A 20,012-nucleotide genomic window follows, 5' to 3' on the forward strand; every position below is an offset into this window, starting at 1 on the left:
GTACAATGACAGGAAGGTAGATCAACGGAATAGAATTGAAGACCCAGAAGTGAACCCACACACCTATGGTCACTTGATCTTTGGCAAAGGATCTAAAATCATCCAGTGGAAAAAAGACATCATAATCACCAAACGGTTCTGCTCCAACTGGTAGTTAGCATGTAGAAGAATGCAAATTGATCCTTTCTTATCTCCTTTTACAAAGCTCAAGTCCAAGTGGATTCAAGGACCTCCACATAAAACCAGATACAATGAAACTAACAGAAAAGAAAGTGGGGAAGAACCTCAGGGACATGGGCACAGGGGAAATTTTCCTGAACAGAATACCAATAGCTTATGCTCTAAGATCAAGAATTGACAAATGGGACCTCATAAAATTGCAAAGCTTTGGTGAGGCAAAGGACACTGTTAATAGGACAAAATGACAACCAAAAGATTGGGAATAGATTTTCACCAATCCTACATTTGATAGAGGGCTAATATACAATATATACAAGTAACTCAAGAAGTTAGGCTCCAGAGAACCAAATAACCCTATTAAAAATGGGGTACAGAGCTAAACAAGAATTCTCAACTGAGGAATACCAAATGGTGTCTGAATGTCTGTGTGTATGTATGGCATATGTTTGAATGTACATGGTCCTTTACATCTGAAGTTAAGCTCACCTGTGAATTGTAGGATATTTGATCACACTGTGAACCCTGAGTCTGCCTTATTTACAGGAAAAATCTGTTTCTAGTTGTGATGTGACTCAGCTCTAACACACATTTAAGAGCGTTCTGCTAAATAGGACTAAATAAACTAAATAAATAAAGTAAATATATAAAGTAATAAATAAAGAAAATAAATAAATAAAGTAAATAAAAAAGGACTAAATAAAGAATAAGCAAACAGTTGACCAGGAGGGAGTATACAAAACTATACAGTGGAAGAGGAAGTCAGAAAGACGGATAGAGAGATACACAGGAAGTAAAAGGGAGAGACATTCAGTTTCAGGGGTTATAGAGACAGTGTGCAAAAGGAGTTTTTCCATTTGCTATATCAGCTGTGGAGGAAGGTCAGCTGGGTGCTTTTTTTTGCCTCTCTGAGCTAGCAGGCTTTCATGCTATCATCTTCATTGGTAAACTTGAACTATTGAGACAACACCTGTTTGTGGAAATCTGGAGGCTAGAAATATATTCAGGTGACTGTCTCTCCTGCTCTCCACCTTGTTGTTCAGGACAAGGTCTCTCACTGAATGCCAGTTCTTCTGGATTGGCTATATTGACTGAACAGTGAGCCTCTGGCCTCAACTTTCCAGACTTGGGATTACTGGAGTACATCTCTGCACTAGTTATTTGTAAGTGGGTGGTGAGGAATCTGAACTCAAGTTCTCATGCTTCATAGCAAGCACTTTATTCACTGTACCAGATACACAAACATTTTAATGTATTCAGTCAGTTTTTAGCGCAAGGATTGTGAGAAGATGTCACAAAGAGTCTGAAAGCATAAAAAACAAATCATAAAATAAAACATATTAACATGGTTTGGAGATTTGGCTTGGCAGTTAAGAAAACTTATTGTTTTTGACTGGGACCAGGTTATATTCCCAGTACCGTGTGGTGGCTTATAAACACCAGTAACACCAGTTCTAGCAAATTTGACTCCCTCTTCTGTCTTTTGAGAGCACAATGCATACCCATGGCACACTTGAAAGCAAAACAAAACAAAACAAAACAAACAACAACAACAACAACAAACAAACAAACAAAACCATATACACATAAAATAAAGTAACTTAAAACATTTAAAAAGATAGTAGTACACAATATACAAAAATATACAAAACCTTTGGAGGTGTTTCAGATCCTGGATATTCTCGTTGATCTAGTTTCTTCCAGCGATCCATTAGTTTTGTTACCATGGGCGTATTAAAATCTACTAACTGGAATCCAGTGACATTTGCTCCTCCATGTATAAATCTCTCAAGAGAAATATCTTTGAAACCCTGTAAAACAGTAAGAAAGCTCATTAAATTTAGTTCATCAAAAATTCCTCTTCTTCAACAGTGTATAGGTTAACACAAATTCCATCTTGAGTTTGTATAATTACATGCCTGTTGATCTAAGAAGAAACATATTATTCCACTGATGACTAGGCAAATTGTTACTGAGAAGTCAGTGTATGTGAACTAATAGGGTTTAAATTACATCAGGGTTTGCTATAAATCATGTTCTGTTCTAATTATATTACAGTTTATCTATTCAGCTCAATCATCCCTTGGATACTGTGAAGACCTAATTAATTTTAAGGTAAACATTTTTTACCTTAAAATTAATCAGTTTTTAAGGCAAAAATCTTTTCAAGGTCACCTATGAATGTACAATAAGGCCAAGGTTTGATCAGATTGTTCAGCCTTTGTACTTTGTATTCCTTCATATGGTTATGAAATGTATGCTTTTAATTTTATTAATTCTTATAATATTACCAGTAGAGAAAAGGCAGAAAAGAAACCCAGGCTTTGATTGTCACCTCTGTTGCTTTTTAGCCTTAGATTACCTCCACACCAAACAGAAGGATGATATGTGTTAGATACTTCTAGTATCTAACACTTTGGGTATATGTTCAGTAATTGTAACTGATTAATAATTAGTTCACCTAATTGGTATTTATTTTGGGCCTATTATGTGTCTCTCATTTTTGACAGCTCATTAGTAACATTCTCATTTCATTGAGAAATAAGCCAGACATCACAAAGCAAATTGAAGTTTTAGATCTGGGAAACACAATGCCCATCAATCTCTAGCTACTAACTGTCAGTGTGGAACATTGGCTTGCTTTTACCAGCATACAGGGCAGACCCAGAGGCAGACAAATCATTTTACTGTTTTCTAAAAGCCACAGTAATTCAGCTCTTGCATTAGCTACTAATTGTTGAGATTATTATTTTCTTTTAATTATAGCTGAAATAGAAGTTCTGCTAAGCCTTCGGTGGAGCTTTAGCCACAGCTGCAAGACACAAGCAAATTGTAATCTGCAGGGACTGTTAGATACAAAGTCTGTCAAACAGCACAAGGTAAAGGAATAACAATTATTTTGTCTGATTAAAACAAGAGCCTCTCAGTTATAGTGGCTTGGTGGGTGGCTTGGTTAATTTTGGCTATATTTGTTTGAGTATAGGCAGCATTTCCCTTTCATTTATGTTCTCATAATTTTATGCAGAAAATTGATAGGATCTAGACTGTGAGCCAGTTTCCTTGGCAACAGTTACTTTGGTGACCACTTAGCTTTTGTTGGAATCTACAGAAAATCATGGAAATGAAGGAGATATATGGCCACACTATAATGAAGTCAGTTACTCTCCAGTTACTGGGAAGCCAGTGGCTAACTATCAAAACAATGTTCCTGAGCTCAGGGAGAGCCCCCCCTCTTGTGAAAATGGCCTCCTAAATTGACTGCGCTTTACAGTAAGTAGTGAACTCTATAGGTTCCTTCCCATCTTGACTTTCTTTTTCATATCCTCTGCTGGAGTAATATTCAGAATTACAGGTGTCTGATAGTTCAATGATGATGTTTGCCAATCAATAAGCTCATTATATTATCAATGTAAATAGAAGTCTATTTTTTATGTTTTATCTGATTCATATCAGCATTACTGCTGTGTTTTACACAAAGTCATGTTAAGGCTGCTCTGGTGCGGTTACCAGAAGACCAAGAAGAATGAGGAAGATTCTCCCTTATCATCTTTTAAAACTTACTTTGAAGAGTTGAGGTTTAGGTAGATGCTTTTGATGCATATGTAAAAGGTCCAAAAAAAACAATTAAAGTTTAAAAAAAAATCTAAGCACAATGACCAAAGCTGAGAGGTACAAGAAGAGTCGAAATGCAGTGGAGACAGAGTAAGGGTGAAGAGTCATTTTATACAGTAAGAAGGAGGAATTATCCTGGTCAGAACAAGTTTGCTGTGAACCAGTTCCTTAGTTATAACTGTGCTAAAGGGATTTGGAAACTTCTTCGAATACAGTAGGTTTAAAATAACAATTTGAGGAATGAAAAAATTATACTATTAGGACATGGTGTTATTTCTGTAGCTAGAAGGAACCAGAAGATAATCCAAGTTCTTAAAGACAACTCCCTAAAAGAGGTGACTAAATCCTCACTAAAATCTGGTGGGACGGGTGCCTTGACTGGAGGTAACAGCTAAGAGAGCTAGAAAGGAAAAGCAGCAGTAGGTATATCACGTTGTTTGCTTTAGAAATTAGAACACTTGATACATTAGGAAGGAGATCTTAGGGCTTAGAGGGGTAAAATCTTAATAGAGCTGCCTTCAGTAAGTTAAATGATAAGAAGTTGAGATAAAAGAATGAAAGAGAGACCCATTGGTCGAGCAAACTTTATATGCCTCAGTACAGGGGAACGCCAGGGCCAAGAAGTGGGAGTGGGTGGGGGGGGCGTGTGGGGGACTTTTGGGATATCATTGGAAATGTAAATGAAATAAATACTTAATTAAAAAAAAGAATGAATGTAGAACAGTGCTAATCTCATTCTGGAGGAACACCCTCATAGAGGCAAAGGGGAGGGAAGTGGGGGGGGCGCTAGAATGAGGGGTTTGTGGAGGTATAACTGGTAAGGTGGATATCATTTGAAATGTAAATGAATAAAATGATAAGTAAAAAAAGAAGGCAGAATTTCTGTGAGAGTTCCTACTTTGTTTCTTGCTTAATATAGGTATTTTATGTTTGCATACTTGCCTATTGTAACTTTTGGAGACAGGGTCTCACTTTGCAATCTAGGCTGGCCTAGAAAGGGTCTCACTTTACAACTTAGGCTGGCCCAGAACTTATTATGAATTTACAGGTCCCAAATTCATGGCAATACTGCAGTGTCAGCCTATTGAATGAATGTTGGGATTACAGTTGTCATCCCTCTCTCCCCTTTCATTTTTTGAAATGAGTATTTTACTAAGTTGTCCAAGCTCACCTTGAACTTCATAGCCCAGGGTGGCCTAGAAATTGCTACTTTCCTGCATCAACATTCCAAGTGTTAGGATTATAGACATGAACCACCAAATCTAGTCAGAGAATTAATCATTTTAAAATACCATATTTAAACCCATGATCTCCAGGTTATTAACCTTATTTAAATGAAGGGTATCCTAGATTTTGACAAAAACCCCACATTTATGAATTCATAGTATGATTTCCCACATATCGATGTTTATTTAGCTTTTTTTCTCCTTTTGGTAAATATAGATTTTACATTATATCTAGTGTTTTGATTTTCAAATGGTGACTCTGTCCTTTGGCTAAAATAAATCTGGAATATATGTAGCAAGCTGGTAATATACGTTGCCAGCTTTAATGACAGGTGAAGTAATAGTAACAATCTTGTTAATTGTCAACCATAATTCAATAATTATAATTTTTAAGTTATTTCAGAAAGTGTGATATCATATTCTAAATACAATAGATGTTTATGTATTGACTTTGAGGCCTATATAACTGCTCAATTCATCTACTGGCTCACTAATTATTTTTAAAAATTCTTTATGTTATTCCTACATGCAAAACCTCCTTTCTCAATCTGGGTAACTTATATTTCCTTTTTCCCTTACTCCTTTTTCTAAGACATATGTTAAAATGTTCAGTAAAAGTAGTATGATAAGATTTCTATACTTTTTTTTTTTTTTTAGACGTGGTCTCTTTTTAGCTTAGGCTGATCTTGACCTTGTTGTGTAGCCCAGGATGAATTTGAAGTTTTCATCTTTTTTTATTATGCCTCTGAGTTCTAGAATTATAGGCCTGAACACCTTGAGTGTAGGTGGTGCTGTTGACAGAAGTCAGGGCTCTGTGCAAGTTGGGCAAGTTGTCTCCTAACTGAGCTACATCTCCAGGTCCCTATCTCATCTTTAATTTCAGTGAAATCAGTCTTTAACAATAATTTGTAATATTAATAAAAATGTTTATTTGGATTCTGACCAAATTGTACATTTGGGAATCCTCTATATATAGTTCTTATGAAATGGTTTTGAACTGGCTAAAAGAACGGAAACTAGTTATCTATATGCGTGAATGAATGCCAAGAAAATCCATATTAATATTGTATATTATAACACATCTGGGTACATGTCACTGATCTTTTCATGATAAAAGCTTGATATTTCTAGTGAGTTCTTTTGCTTCTAGGAAACAAATGGTTTTCCATTTCATATGTTGATACTTTAGTATAAATAATCTGCCACCCACTCAGGCTGTTTAAGGAAGGCTCTGAGAGCCATTAGTGGGTCATAAATACCATTTCTTTTCACTGTGCATTGTATTATTTATCTAGCTTCCAGTGTAAGCCACTAATTTTATGATAGTTTATAACACATTGATTTTCTTTGCCGATTATATTATTTAGAAAGAAAAGCTGTAAGAACTGCCATCTATAATAACTGATTAGAAACCTATTATATAATTCCAACAAGAATTGAGATACCCCTGATAATAGGTATTTATGAGATATTTAGAAAAAACAAAATGTATTTGCTTTAATATTTATATTTTTAGAAGTAGATGGCACATTAAACTGGGGAGCTACTAGAAGAAATAAAAAAGATGAGTTGAATTTGCTGATATTTCTATAATAATCTATTGTGTTGCAACATTTTACTTTATTAAAGAAACACAGTGTGATAATTTTTATAATCTATTGTTATATTGTCCATGCTGCAATCTAGTTCATCAGACTGAACCTCTCTCAATGGACATGTGATGGCACACTTAACATGCAGTTGGACCTTCTAAACATGAAATGGCAACCTCAACATCAGAAATGTTACAGGACTGAGGCTCTTCTCTAACCTTGACCTGCTTTCCTGCTTCAAGAATAAGATTCTCATCAATGAAATATGTGATGGGAAATAGTAGAAAAACCATTGAAGTGTCACTGTCTTCCCTAGGATAAGTCACACTGGGGTTCCAGGTCTAAGATGAAACTTTTCTATAATAAAATATAATAAAAAACAGTCTGTTTCCTCAAGCTGGTGGGTTAACAAGAAGCACTCAATAAACCTTGTTAGATACTCTACAAAGACTTGTCTGGATCTTTTAAGCAATATATTCCACACTGTTTATTATCCATCTTTACATGAGTTTAAAGGCTGATATGGTTTAAAAGTTAATAATCCCATTCGAATTATTTGTGTAATTAGTCACTATATCTTGTTTTGTTACAACTGAAGAATATATTTATTTATAGACTAGCATTTATTATTTAGACAGACAAAAAGCCAGTATTTAATTTGACAGGTGATGTAATGGTAAGGAAAACATTATAATAATTATTAAATTTCTCCCTGGCAAATCCAATCTAATTTTCAAAATATACCAGCTATTTTAGTAGCATAACCTGAAGTACAATAATGTACTTCAATGCAATAATGTACAAAATAAAGCAGTTTGACCATTCATTAGAGCATTATTTTAAGACACAATCCTGGATACTTCATTAACTCTTAGTAAAAATAGAAAAACAAGTTTTCTTACCAAATTTGCGATGATATAATGGTAGCCTTTGACATGCTTCCCAACACTCACAATCTATGAATACAAGGAACGAGAGAAAGTCAATTTACCTTTACTGAAACATTACATGAACTTAGAGGGGAAAGAGGTAGTCACAGTATAAGAGGAGTCAGAGAGGAGGGAGTGGGAACATGAATTTGATCAAAACATATTCTTCATGAATGTTTATTCATGAAATTCTTAATAAATGAAAAATATTAACTAAGGCTAGTGAGGCAGACCACTGGTGAAAGGTGCTTGCTGCCAAGCCTGATGAACTGAGTTTGATCGCAAGAACATACTTTGTGGAAGGAATAAAACAGCACAAAAAGTTGTCTTATGAACTCCACATATATACCATGCATACACAAAATAAATTAAAATTAATTAACTACTGCAGAATAAATTCCTATAGAAGTATGATGGGAAAACATCATCATTTGACTTATACAAGTGGAACATTATAATGAGAACTCATAAACCACATCAAAATACAGGATTAAAATAAAACTTTTATATTGCAGCATTCTTACTTTCTTAATTACAAATGGGTCTTGCTAGCCCTTTAGAAAAAACAGAATATTATAATTTCTTCAGAGAGATCAATAGTGACATGAACTAACTGTTCATATATATATATTTCTCAAGAGAGTACAGTAGCACAGAAATAAAATAATTTTGGTTCAAAGAATTTACTCTTTAGTAAACATAAATATCAGATAGATGAAATAAAACAAAAGATTGTCAATGAATGTAATTTGTTGATTATATATGGATTGACATGCAGAGGGTGCTGAGAGGTCTCCTCATCAGGTGGACACAAACAAGTTAAAATAAGTACAGTGGAAATTAGGTGGAAGATGAAATGAAGATACTTGGTAGAAAGGCACTGATTCCAGGGTCTTGTGACTCTGGACTCCTAAGATGTGATGAACATGTCAGCAGCATCCTCAAATACTTTATATGAGAGCTTCAACATTTTCTGCTTGGATGCTTTCCACTTGAAGTATTTTCATATGTCCCTTTCATATGGAAGCATGTTTGCTGTTAATAAATTAACACCAGACACTGGTAGCATGGTTCAAACTTTCTGACTTTGAGCACTGACTTTCAGTTTTGAAAAAAAAAAAAAATTCAGGTGATATCCCTTAAAATGTCTAGCCTAAAGATAGTGTGTACTTGTATGCATCCATTTTTATAATTATTTCTCAGATTCTAGATTTCAGATCACTGTGTATGGTACAAGTTCAATATTTAATCTACTTGAAGAAGGCTGTGATAACTCCTAGGAAAGATGACCCCATTAACATACGAAACCCAGACCAAAACAAAGCACACTCAATGAATGCCCTGAGTAGTTTGCACATATTTTTCTATTCCACTTTGTGTTCTTCACAATATTCTGGTTTTACATGGGATCTGAGTCTGACATGTTATTTAGTCTGATCATAAAGTTCCTCCTTCTGGGTGAGCACTGGGTCCCATATATGCTCATCCCATCTGTTACCGACGTAGTCACCTTTTATTCTTACTCATAGAAGATTTATGTTCTTTATGTTTAGGTATAGATTTATGATGTTTTCCATATAATTTATACACTTTAAGGTCTGTTCAGCATACCTAGCTTATAATTACCTATCAAAACAACATTCTTTGAGAATGTTGTCACAAAGGAGAAGAAAAGTGATAAACTGTCAGAACTATAAAGAAAAAAAATCAATAAATAGATGTCCCAGTTTGCTTTCTATTTCTGCAATAAAGAACATAATCAAAAGTAAGTTTTGGGAGAAAAGGTTTATTTGGTTTAGAGGTTACAGTGAATCATCAAGGAAGCCAAGACAGGACGAAGGTAGGAGCCTTGAGACAGGAAGTGAAGCAGACGAAGGGTGCTGATTACAGGTGTGCTTTCCGTGGCTTGCTCAGTCTGCTTTGTTCTCTGGGTCATCTGCTCAGGGACTGCACCACCCCCAGTGGCCTGGGTACTCCCCACTAGTCAAGAAAATGCTCTACAAATTTGTCCACAGGTCAATTTAATGAGTCATTTTTTAATTGAGGTTCCCTCTTCCCAGATGACTATATCTAACCAGCACAGGAGACATTTACTGAGTTGTTATATTGGGTGTGATTGAGTGACTGAACATGGACTGAGCAAGGCAAGATCATTTAATATTCTGGAAATTCCAGGAAGATACAATGCTATAGGCATCAATAGCGAATACTTAGTAACAGGCACTTACATGAGGAAATGTAAACTGAGTTTGAACAGATTTCTGCCGTTTGGCCTTAGCTAGCTCTGTTGCCAGTCGGCAACCAATTCTGTATTTCTTTCTGCTTATTATATCTTCCTCTTCTGTGGTTATGAAAACCTCTTTGAACTATCTTTAAGCCCCAGGCCTACCATGTTTTTGCTTTCTTATATATTCAGCTGTGATTTACATATTATTGCAGTCAAACTGTTTGCCAATTAAAAAATACCTATTTAAAGTATAAACTCTAGTGTTGCAACACATGAAATATCTAGAAACTTCATCCTGGTCACTCATAGCAAATCAGTTAATTCTAGATTATTAGTATAGCACTACAACAAGCTGAAGCTTGTCTATGTCTATTTAAATCTTTAAGTCTCAACAAATCACAGGAAACAAAAGGACAAAATACTGGAAGATGTGGGAACTAAAAAAGGGGGCCCAAGGAAAGAGGGGGAAGGGAAAGACCCTCACCCCACCAGAGTTTCACCTATTCTCTGGTCTTTCAGGCGTGGGAGGGCTGCTACCTACCCTTTCCACTCATCCCTGGGTGGGCATTCCTCTATCTCACTCTTCAGGGTGTGGCCAAGGGGCAACCCTACCCAGAGATCCCCGGAGATTCCTTGCTAAAGCCATTGGGGTTATGGGAGAGAGGGATAAGGGAAGAGGTTCCCAACACTGACAAGAGTGTGCACAGCCTTGATGAGCAGAAACTCTCTATGGTTTAAGAGCTTTATTATAGAAAGGCAGAGAGAGGGAGGGAGGGGGAGAGAGAGAGAGAGAGAGAGAGAGAGAGAGAGAGAGAGAGAGAGAGAGAGAGAGAGAGAGAGAGAGAGAGAGAAGGCTAGAGAGAAAGAGAGTAAGAGAGGAGAGAGGGGAGAGGAGAGGAGAGACAAAGAGAGGAGAAAAGACAAAGAGAGGGGAGAGAGGATGAGAGTGAGGGGTAAGAGGGAGACAAGTAAGAGAGTAAGCAGTAAGAGAGCAAGGTGAGGCTGAACAGCTCTTTTTATGGTCTTTACTATTGCTAGGTAACTGGGGAGTAGTTTAGCCTGAAGGTCAGAAGCTTGGGCCATTGCCTGCATGACTACTGACCATGCTTCTCTTGTGGGGGCTGTGGGGGTGGTAACTTAGGTAGGAGCCAGAGTTCCAGGAGCATAAGGGAACGCCTACCGTGTCATGAAGGTGAATTATCACCATTGGAGTTCAGACCTCAACTCAACTGGAGACCAGCCTCCAATTCCCTACAGGAAGAAAGATCCTGCAGAGTGTCATGAGCATTGGCATCTGGAGACAGAGAACTTTAGAAAACATATATCTGAAGAGACTTGCTGAAAGATGCTAGAGAGACAAGAGCCTTTGCTGAGCCAACTTCTTTACTATGACAAAGGAGTCACACCACACAGATTGCACAGAGGACTCTTTATCCCCACCCTACTCAAGTGACCATGATTCTAGGTCAGATTTGGTTCATCACCAAAAATGTACCCAAGACAAAATTTCTTTATGAAAAATGTACAGTACATATTCCAAATAACAGTGAATAGTGCTCTATGTAAAGGGTCTTTATAACTTCCTTACTTAAAAACATTTAAGGGTTGTTTCAAGTGTGTAATATCAGAATTAGGGTTTTACCAAGTGGAAAATATTTTATGTTTATAAATAAGTTTGAGTGATTTCACTTTAAGTTCAGATCAGTACCTCTGTGTGCTTGACATTGTTGTTTAAGTAGAATAACAGTTAGAGATGGAATCTAAAATGTTTTTACCTTCTTCAAGGGTGGTTGGTCATGTTGTCATAGGAAAATGACATTAAGGTAGGGACTTGGCTGTGAAATATAATTATCAGCTTTCATTCTGACAAAGAGATGTAGTGGTAAAAAACTAATCCACATGGAATGAAACAGGCCATGCAACTAGATTAATAAAAATTATCAAGTGTCTGCTTAAAGTTCTGAAAAACAGGTCAGGAAGGATGCACCAGCTATACTGATTGTCTCTGTCAAAGGGATCTGTCTTTTCAATAATACATGCTTAAGAGATATAACAAATCTGAAGCATTCAATTGCTTTTCCTTGCTTCTTTTTAGGAAACAAATACTTCTTTAGAAGTATCTATGATGCTGGTCCAATGATTCAGTTGTAAAACCAGGTGTATGCATAAGAACAAGTAAGTATCATGAGTTCACATCTGGTATTGATGTGGTAAATTGTCATTAATATAACTCCTAATTCAGTTTTTAATGGCATGGAACTTTCTACCTTTGAGCCTTCAGATTCATGCAACTCTCAGATCTCATCAGAGGAGAAAAGTTGAACAAGTTGTCATGAGTTAATGCAGAAACTCAGAGCTGGTCAAAGTGAAGAGAATAAATATCTGTGGTGTGCAACTGTAAATGGGACATCTATATCACAACTTTTCCCCCAAAAGCTAAGGGACTATTCATAAAGAGGGGGCAAGATTATAAGAGCCAGAATTTAGGGAGGACCAGATGGAAACAGTATTTTGTGGATTTGATAGGACCACTTTACTCATGAATTCATAACACCTGTGGTTTCTTGCTTAAGACCTGGATAGGATTAAGTCAGTTGACTTTCTAGAATGGAGAGGGTAGGAGCTCACAAGCCCTCAGTTCAGTTGATAGCTTCTGGGAAAGTCACTTTTCTCTAAGGATATATAATCTTTGATAGGTAGATTATTCTCCTCTCCAGGGCTCTATATCCATGAGTCAGCACACACTGGAATTAGTGGAAAAAAAAAGAACAAGAAGCTAAGAGTGTCAGGGAAGGAAGATGGATTCAAGAGGTGCTGGGGGAGAAGAATGGGAGAATATTGTAAAAATCCATTGTATACATGACTGAAGTACTTAAAGACTAAAAAAAATATTAAAAAAGAAAAATGGCAGTAAAAGTTAATATAATTTTCTAAAGGATTACCATAATATTTTCATTTTCATACACAAAGTTACTAAGTTTTGGCCTTGAATTCTTAGTTAGACTTTATGCAAAGCTTTTATGTATCAATTATTAATAAAGCACTCTGAAGTTCTTCCATGAAGAACTTCATGGAAGTACATTACCCAAACTATCACTATAATGTTCTGAATGCTGCGCTAGGCAATATCTCCCGCTAAAGGCACACAATAGCAGACTCAAGTGTGAAGGGCTTTGGTTTATCTTTTATTGTGATCTTATAAATTAGGTAGGAAGTTCTCCTTCAGATGTCATTCTCTTCCAGAGAACGCAGCGACATAGAGATATGGCCCTGGTGCTGAGACTATGCTACTGCATGCTAGGAAATACTTCAAGAACAATATTTTCCATAAATATCTTTGGATTTTCACTCTCAAGATGCTTCGAATCATTTTACTTAAAAAAACAAAACCTTTAATTTACTTCATCTTCATCAACACACAAATATAAGATAAGCAGCTTTCACAAACAAGCTACTGACTGAAATTATAAGTATTTTAGGGAATAGCAAAATTTTAAGTCAAGGCCAGAAATATACAAATGAGAGGAGAATAAAGTTCCCAAAGAATAGAAATGAGTCTGAGCAGTGTGAGAAGAGGTTAGTAGAGAATGGGAAATAAGAATCCACGATAGCTCTTTTAAAAGAAGATGAATGTTTCTGTGTTGTGTATGTTTGAATTTTCTTCTGTACTTGGAGGTGATATCAAGATTATAAAAATTTGAGGGGCATCTGGGTTCTTTCCAGCTTCTGGCTATTATAAATAAGGCTGCTATGAACATAGTGGAGCATGTGTCCTTCTTACCGGTTGGGACATCTTCTGGATATATGCCCAGGAGAGGTATTACTGGATCCTCCGGTAGTACTATGTCCAAAATGGATACAGAAAATATGGTACATTTACACAATGGAGTACTACTCAGCTATTAAAAAGAATGAATTTATCAAATTCCTAGCCTAATGGATGGACCTGGAGGGCATCATCTTGAGTGAGGTAACACAATCACAAAGGAACTCACACAATATGTATTCACTGATAAGTGGATATTAGCCCAAAACTTAGGATACCCAAGATATAAGATACAATTTGCTAAACGCATGAAACTCAAGAAGAATGAAGACCAAAGTGTGGACACTGTGCCCCTTCTTAGAATTGGGAACAAAACACCCAGGGAAGGAGTTACAGAGACAAAGTTTGGAACTGTGATGAAAGGATGGACCATCTAGAGACTGCCATATCCAGGGATCCATCCCATAATCAGCTTCCAAACGCTGACACCATTGCATACACTAGCAAGATTTTGCTGAAAGGACCCAGATATAGCTCTCTCTAATGAAACTATGCCGGGGCCAAACAAACACAGAAGTGGATGCTCACAGTCAGCTATTGGATGGATCACAGGGCTCCCAATGGAGAAGCTAGAGAAAGTACCCAAGGAGCTAAAGGGATCTGCAACCCTATAGGTGGAACAACAATATGAACTAACCAGTACCCCGGAGCTCTTGTCTCTAGCTGCATATGTATCGAAAGATGGCCTAGTCGGCCATCACTGGAAAGAGAGGCCCATTGGACTTGCAAACTTTATATGCCCCAATACAGGGGAATGCTAGGGCCAAAAGAATGGGAATGGGTGGGTAGGGAAGTGGGTGGGGGTATGGGGGACTTTTGGGATAGCATTTGAAATGTAATTGAGGAAAATACGTAATAAAAAAATAAATAAAAAATAAAACCTAATAAAGTCAAGATTTTAAAATTGAAAAAAAAAAGCTTATTTCAAAAACTGCAAAAAAAAAAAAAGATTATAAAAATTTCTAACTGGGAATAGTTTTTTTTTTTCCCATGAAGGAAAGGAAGGGTAAAGTTGTGTATAAGTGAATTTTCTCTCACAGGAATTTTTTCACAAAATCAAACTGACTTCCAGGAAGGAAATATAGAGTCTGTCTCTAGGGTTATCATCTAGCTCAAACTTGAGTCTAGTCTAGTTTTTGTCGATTGCACTGGTGTGCACTTTCAGTTCAGACCTCTGCCAGTTCAGTGCATACTGTTCGTTGGCCAAAACTCATCTATCTGGGGTTTTCTGTCCTCTGCATACATTTTTCAAGTCTCTACACTTAGATATCCACTTCCTCTACCTCAGTCAATAACCTTGCAAAATAGCAACAGCAGGCTGGGCCTGACTGTTTAAATATTTAAGTCTGTTAGGCATCCACATCAATCCTGATACATTTGTATTCTTTTTCTTTCTTTCTTTCTTTCTTTCTTTCTTTCTTTCTTTCTTTCTTTCTTTCTTTCTTTCTTTCTTTCTTTCTTTCTTTCTTCCTTCCTTCCTTCCTTCCTTCCTTCCTTCCTTCCTTCCTTCCTTCCTTCCTTCCTCCCTCCCTCCCTTCCTTTCTTTTTTTTTTTTTTTTTTTTTTTGATTTTGTTTTTCGAGACAAAATTTTTGTATAGCCCTGGCTGTCCTGGAACTCACTTTGTAGACCAGGCTGGCCTCGAACTCAGAAATCCGCTTGCCTCTGCCTCCCAAGTGCTGGGATTAAAGGCATGTGCCACCACCACCCTGCTAAATTTCTTTTTCTTTATTTTATTTTATTTTATTCTATTTTACTTTATTTTATTTTTTTTATTGCATTTGAACCAATCACCTGAACATTCTATTCTCTCCTTCTTTTCAAATTATGGATATCTTTCATACTTTCTTGGATGAACAGCAGACAAGTAAAATGCAGAGAGAATTCAGAAAAGGTGCCAGGTTTGAATGGAACACCAGGTTAGATAAGGTTTAAAAGATTTTATTTTTTTGTGTGCACTATAGCAGTTTTTACATTTTTAAATATGATAATGAACTATACATTTTAAGTCTCAAAACCAGAACACACACACTTGTTAAACTTTTTATATCTGGTTAAGCATTAGTTGAAGCCTGTTTTCCTATAGCCTCACCTTAGCTTATACAATCATTCCAGATTCTATGCCATTTTAGCATTGTGGCCACGTTTTCTCATTTCTCTTCAGAGACCATTACAATTTCAACAATAATCTTTTAAATCTTTTGAAGTTTATATGAAATAACTTATTTTATTGTTTGGTGAGTAGAACTTTCCTCACTATATAGTAACTTATGAAATAACATTTTAAGCAAGCATTTTCTAATTTACATGTGCATAATCATCTTCAATAGATGGGAGTGGGGTAAATTAACTATGTAACACATATGGCCTCAGAGTCATCCTCTTTGTTTTTATTTCAGTGGGATATTTTTGCATTTGAGCACATTGAGGCCTTTTGTTATTAGTATCTCAGGTAATTAAGTAAAAGAGAATGAAACATGTAAGCAGACATATAGTAACAGCAATTGAGAACTGAACTGAGTGCCTTTTCCCTTAGGACTGGGTCTCATGGTATGAGAAGGTTCCATGTAAGATTTTAAAGGAGAAATGCTATCTACAGTTCTACCTAGCTTTGATGCTTATGAAACACATTAAGGGTCAGCATGGTAAGATAGCTCTATGGATATAGTAGTGGCACACATACCTAGGAGGCAACGACAGCTCTCTAATTGGATTTAAGACATTCACAGTCTGATGGGTGTGATGCCTGCATGTAGAGACCAGTTAAATAACCAGTAGTAATGAAATCATGGTTATTGGAGGAGAACCTAGAACCACTAATTTACTAAACCAGCATAATATCTAATAAGAACCTATAAACATTTGTTCTTTTAACCACAGATAAATGTAGTATTCATCACTCACTAAGAAAACTTCTCTTTGCAACAGAGACTGCTACAGAAAATCACAGTTAATTAAGAGACAGAGACATGTAACCTATTCTCCATGAATACATCTCCAAAACACTTACAACCAAAGGCTCATGGAACATTATGTAAGAGGAGGTGGAAAGATAATAAGAGTTAGAGGATCCGGGAGTTTGTTGTGAGATTGTATCTCCTAGTAACACAAAAAGTGACATCAGTAAAGTCTCACTAACATGACTGCTACTCAGACATGAGATGAACATGCCTGAGTGCATGGGGAAATGCCCATGAGGCCTCAATCTTACACAAAATCTACAGGCAAGTGAGGAAAACTGGGAGCAGGAGGAATGGCCTTCCTTAGGGAAGAGCACACTAACTGCGTGCTCAGTGTCAAGCAGTAAGCCCTTAACATATATGTATATTCTGTGAACTCAACAGGCTATATCTGAAAATACGTATGTATATACAAATATAACACATATGAGAGAGACAAAGGTACACACTTCACACACATACACTCATGCAGACATGCACACAGAGGGAGGAGGAGAGGGAGAGAGAGGATAGAGAGGGAGGGATGGAGGGAGGGAGGGAGGGAAAGAGGAGAGAGAGAGAGAGAGAGAGAGAGAGAGAGAGAGAGAGAGAGAGAGAGAGAGAGAGAGAGAGAGAGAGAGAGAGAGAGGAATTTTAACCAAAGTATAGTTAGCTGGACATATAGCTCATTGGTAAAGAATATGTATTGCTCTTAAAGCAGATCCAAGTATAGGTTCTAGCACCCACATCAATTGGCTTACAACTGGTCTATACCTTCATATCTGAGGGATCAAGGATCTCTAGATTTTACACACACACACACACACACACACACACACACACACACACACACACACACAATTATAAAAGGAAAAAAAAGCCTAGCTAGATCAATTATACTTCTCAAATTCTTAACAAAAAGAATGGAAGATATGAATCCCCAAATTAGACAAATAGCATGATCCTTAGCAAAAGGAATACTTAGTAGAAGTATTAAAGTTACGTGTTTGCTTATTACAATTTGTCCTTATTTCTCCTTGGTCCTTTCCTCAAGCCTCTTGCTTTGATGTCCTGCCACATGTTTTTGCCACTGATGTGGAGGCATGCCCTGCTGTCTCATTCCCACACTTATATTCAATCTTGAATGCCCTTTGTCCAGATATTTTTTTAACCTGGGAGCTTCTAGTTTATTACATAATAGTTTGATTTCATCCTTTAAACGACTTTGCTTGTTGGACAGATTATTTGTGCTGCTCTGTTTTTCCTTTAAGTACCTGTATAGATCAGATTGATATTGATTTAACTCAGAGACAAGGCATAGAAGCTCGTAGGTATATGATAAGTATGTGTCACACAAGTTAACAGATGGAAGAGTGATGCTTACAAGTATAAGTGGAAAATAAGAAGCTTGTAGAATAGAGACAAGAAACCATTTTTTGCTTTATTTGCAGTATATTAGCATATTATATATTAGTGTACAGTTGAATATCATAAGCACATAATAAAATGAATATACTGCCAGGTGGTGGTGGCACACACCTTTAATCCCAGCACTTGGGAGGCAGAGGTAGGCAGATTTCTGAGTTCAAGGCCAGCCTGGTCTACAAAGTGAGTTCCAGGACAGCCAGGGCTATACAGAGAAACCCTGTCTCAAAAAACAAAAAAAACCCAATACAAACAAACAAACAAACAAAAACCCAAAAAAGAATATACTTTCTAGTGTGAGTTCTGCTTTTAAAGGGAAGGCTATTGAGCAAGTACAGATGTATTTAAGATATATTTTAGATACAGGTGGGATCCTTGACTGAGAAAAGATTAAACAATAAATAAACTATAAATTTTGTTATTGGTTATTCCTTGGCTAGTCCTAGCTCAAATAGAAAGGAAAATGTTGAGGTCAGTTAAGCAACAGTATTCACCGGTTTCGGTTTCCTGACTGTGGACACATTATGACCACCTGCCTCATGCTCCTGCACATGTTTCTATAGTGCATGATGGACTGTTTCTCTTCATGCTATAAACAAAAGCAAACCCTTCCTTAAGGTGCTTTTGCCAGGCATGTTGTCATGACAATAGGAAAAAGCAGTTGATGTAATTTGCTTTTTGTTAGCTTGTGTTTTCAACATTTGATGAGCAATTTTCCTATTTAATAATTGATACTTTAAATCATTCTTTAACCTATAGTGAATATTCTAGGGAAGCTGCTTCTGATTTAAAAATAAAAATAAAAAAATTTATTCATCCAAATTATCAAGCAGGTTTTGCTTTATTATTTTAAAAGAATTGTTTTTTGGATTCTAATAACTGCTCTACAAGCAAAGCAACATTATTTGAGCCTAACTTTATCCTGGATTTAACATTGTTTTCAAGACAAAATGACTGCATTCTGGGAAATACACTCATCTTCTTCCTAGACTCTTGCTATCAAGAGCTATGGCTGGCCCAGCTGGAGGAGGACAGGAGTCTGCCCGGCACGGGAGCCCTCTGCCTCAGGAACAGGGAGCGCCATCTTGGTTCTGGGACTCCACCAAACTTGGGAACTTAGTCTGCACAGGTGAGAGTGTGCACCACAGAAGCAGACAGCTTCTGGGACAGGCGGGAACCACAGAGCAGCTGAGGCAGCATCCTTTTGGGGCCGCAGACATCCGGCACCCTCCCAGCCAGAGGACAGTGGTCCACCCTGCACGGGAGCCCTCTGCCTCAGGAGCAGGGAGTGCCATCTTGGTTCCGGGACTCCGCCGAACTTAGGAACTTAGTCTGTACAGGTGAGAGTGTGCACCACAGAAGCTGACAGCTTCTGTGACCTGCCAAAGCAACACAGCATCTGGGAAAGGTCCTGTTTTGGGTCTTCTTCTTCGGCCAGGAGGAGGTCCAAACACCAGATATCTGTGCACCTTCCCTGTAAGAGGAGAGCTTGCCAGCAGAGAGTGCTCTAACCACTGAAACTCAGAGGAGAGAGCCTGTCTCCCAGGTGTGCTGATAAACGTTAATCAGAATCACCAGAAGAACAATCTCTAAACAGAGACAACTATAACAACTAACTCCAGAGATTACCAGATGGCAAAAGGTAAACTTAACAATCTTACTAACAGAAACCAAGACCACTCACCATCATCAGAACCCAGCACTCCCACTTTGCCCAGTCCAGGGCACCCCAACACACCCGAAAAGCTAGACCTGGATTTAAAAGCATATCTCATGATGATGGTAGAGGACATCAAGAAGGACTTTAATAACTCACTTAAAGAATTACAGGAGAACATTGCTAAAGAGTTACAAGTCCTTAAAGAAAAACAGGACAACACAATCAAACAGGTAGAAGTCCTCAAAGAAAAACAGGAAAAGACAACCAAACAGGTAGAAGTCCTTAAAGAAAAACAGGAAAACACATCCAAACAGGTGATGGAAATGAACAAAACCATACTAGACCAAAAAGGAAAGTAGACACAATAAAGAAAACCCAAAATGAGGCAACACTGGAGATA

The 20,012-nt window shown here is 37.1% G+C and overlaps 1 protein-coding gene across 6 annotated transcripts in view; it reads right to left on the reverse strand.

The window, feature by feature from the left end:
• Gria4 (glutamate ionotropic receptor AMPA type subunit 4) overlaps positions 1-20,012 on the reverse strand; it is a 392,371-nt gene that overhangs the window by 84,622 nt on the left and 287,737 nt on the right. For all 6 annotated transcript variants that reach the window (XM_021173095.3, XM_021173096.3, XM_029481411.2 and 3 more), the window contains exons 6-7: positions 7,510-7,563; positions 1,830-1,988 (exon numbers count right to left, since the gene is read on the reverse strand). In XM_021173095.3, the coding sequence (XP_021028754.1) occupies positions 1,830-1,988; positions 7,510-7,563 (213 nt within the window). The remainder of the gene's footprint in view (positions 1-1,829; positions 1,989-7,509; positions 7,564-20,012) is intronic.

This window comes from Mus caroli, unplaced genomic scaffold (genome assembly GCF_978045245.1).
Source record: "Mus caroli unplaced genomic scaffold, Mus_caroli_1 scaffold_11, whole genome shotgun sequence".
Classification (NCBI taxonomy): domain Eukaryota; kingdom Metazoa; phylum Chordata; class Mammalia; order Rodentia; family Muridae; genus Mus; species Mus caroli.